Here is a 2,500-nt window from a genome sequence, read left to right on the forward strand (position 1 = left end):
GACAGAGAGGAGGTGGAAGAGGGAGGGGAGGTTGCTGAGTGTAACCTAATGAAGAATAATTACAGTATATCACCGTTGACTAGTCTCACAAAGTCATACTCTCCATTTAAATGGAAAGTGTGACAGTGCACCCGATGCAAAGTGGAGATACAGGAAGGGGTGGTTACATTCTGTGCATTCTGTGAATTTTACGAGCGCCAAGGATTCTATCCACGAATAGAAAGAGTTATTTCACATGGAGGAGGGAAAAGTCAGTTTTAACCAGATTTTGTTTTGCAAACATACAGTATATATCAGAACATACAGTATATATCAGAACATACAGTATATATCGGGCCGGTTTCACAGACTTAAGGCTTAAGCCTAGTCCCAGACTAAAACTACATTTTCAATGGAGAATCACCATTGAAAGTGTGATTTAGTCCAAGACTAGGCTTAAGCCTTAAGTCTGTGAATCCGGGCCCGTTGTGTACTGACCTGTAGTTGCTCTAGGGTGTTCTCCAGTGTGGCCACCTCCCCCTCAGGGTGGGAGAGAGAGCCCAGGGACCCCTGCTCCTGCTCCAGCCAGTCCTCAAACACATGCAGTCCCCTCTGGTACTCCTGATGGGCCAGGACCAGCTCCTTAGCCCTGCTGACAGCAGTCTGGGACACAGCAAGAGATAGGAGATACCACTTAGAGAAACATGGGGCGGGAGGGGGGGGGGGGGGGGGGGTCCACTTACAGAAACATAATTGGTGCTGTGATCTGTGATCCATCAAATCATTTTTTTAATAATCTGATGAGCCGCAAATTGAAAAATGGTTAGTGCATTAGACAACCCACTAGGGACCACAACCACAGCTTTAGCTTCATAGACATTTCAATCTAAGCATTATTAATAAAACAGTGTTTTAGAGTGCAGGAATGTGGATGTTTCCTAGGTTACCTTGGCCTTGTCTTTGATGGCAGTGTATCTCTCCTGCAGCTCCTGCACCTCCTGCTGGGTAGTGTAGTGTTCAGCCATGTTGGAGCCTTTGGTGGCGATGGTCTCCAGTGGGCTGCTGTGACTCAACACCTCTTCATACAGTAGCTGAAACACACACGCATACACACACACACATGCACACACACGCACACATGTGCACGCACGCACGCACACACACACACACACACACACACACACACACACACACACACACACACACACACACACACACACACACACACACACACACACACACACACACACACCATCAGATAAAATGTAAATGCAGATTAAACAAATGTAATTAATCTAAATTATTCCAGACTGATTGTGTATTGTTTGTCCACTATATAATAACATTGTCTTTACAAAGTCCTAAATAAAAACATTATTAATGTAAAATACATTTTGAATGAATAAATGAATGAAAGGTTGTGATTAAGAAAATAGCACCATACCATAGTCTAATGTAGTACCTTAGTCTAAGTATAGCACCGTACCTTAGTCTAAGCCTAGTACACAGTCTAAGTATGGTACATAGTCTAAGTATAGTACAGTACCTTAGTCTAAGCCTAGCATTGAAATGACATTAAACTAAGATAATAAGATGGTTATCATAATTGTTCTAATCTTTATTAATAAGTTATTACAGAAACAGTAAGTGACATTTTCCGAGAGCGAAATCTGTTATTAATAAATAATTTCCACATAAAATCCACAATCTGTATTTAAAAATGGCGGTTAAAGGTGAACTCTGAACATGGTATGACGATGTTGTGACGATTTCCATTGACCAATCAACGGTCTGCAGCGTCACACGTCACACACAGCCTGGCAAAAAGTACCTCTCGCTACCCCTCTGAAACGAGAACTAAAACTGACCTTTTTCAGACTTTTATTCTGAAATATTTTGGGGGGGGACTTTTATTCTGAAATATTTTGGGGGGGACTTTTATTCTGAAATATTTTATTTCTGACTTTTATTCTGAATCAAATGTACATTTTGTGATATAAACGCAGTGCCCACACACCGACAATCCATGTCTAGCATAGGCACAGCACATCGCCATAATAGCGATTTTTTTGTTATGCTTGTTGTAAATAAAAGTTCTATGATGCATTGAAATGACATTAAACTAAGATAATAAGATGGTTATCATACTTTTTCTAATCTTTATTAATAAGTTATTACAGAAACAGTAAGTGATATTTTCCGAGAGATGTTGTGACGATTTCCATTGACCAATCAACGGTCAATGGGTCAAATAGCCCCACTGCCTTGTGGACCTATTGAGGCGAAGGCTACGGGAGAAAACCCCTAACGAAAAATCCAGCAGGTCAGCAGGCTGTAAGGTACCAAACAAAATTTCGTTGTTTGGTACCTGTACTGTAGCAATGACAAATAAAGTCCATTCCAAGGTGGCAACCCCACCAGCTGACAACGGCTGCTTGGGCCAATCACCCACCCAGACGTAAAACTGATTGCTGAAACCGAAACCAGAACTAAGAAATCACACCTGAATCGGGCATGCCGC

General features: G+C 41.7%; 1 protein-coding gene across 1 annotated transcript in view; it reads right to left on the reverse strand.

The window, feature by feature from the left end:
* syne1a (spectrin repeat containing, nuclear envelope 1a) overlaps nucleotides 1–2,500 on the reverse strand; it is a gene marked incomplete at its 5' end in the record, with an annotated part of 196,473 nt that overhangs the window by 99,627 nt on the left and 94,346 nt on the right. The window contains 2 exon segments of the mRNA XM_080536159.1: nucleotides 478–642; nucleotides 927–1,070. Coding sequence (XP_080392285.1) covers nucleotides 478–642; nucleotides 927–1,070 — 309 coding nt within the window.

The sequence above is a fragment of the Nansenia antarctica genome (assembly GCF_963989245.1).
Source record: "Nansenia antarctica genome assembly, chromosome: 1".
Classification (NCBI taxonomy): domain Eukaryota; kingdom Metazoa; phylum Chordata; class Actinopteri; order Argentiniformes; family Microstomatidae; genus Nansenia; species Nansenia antarctica.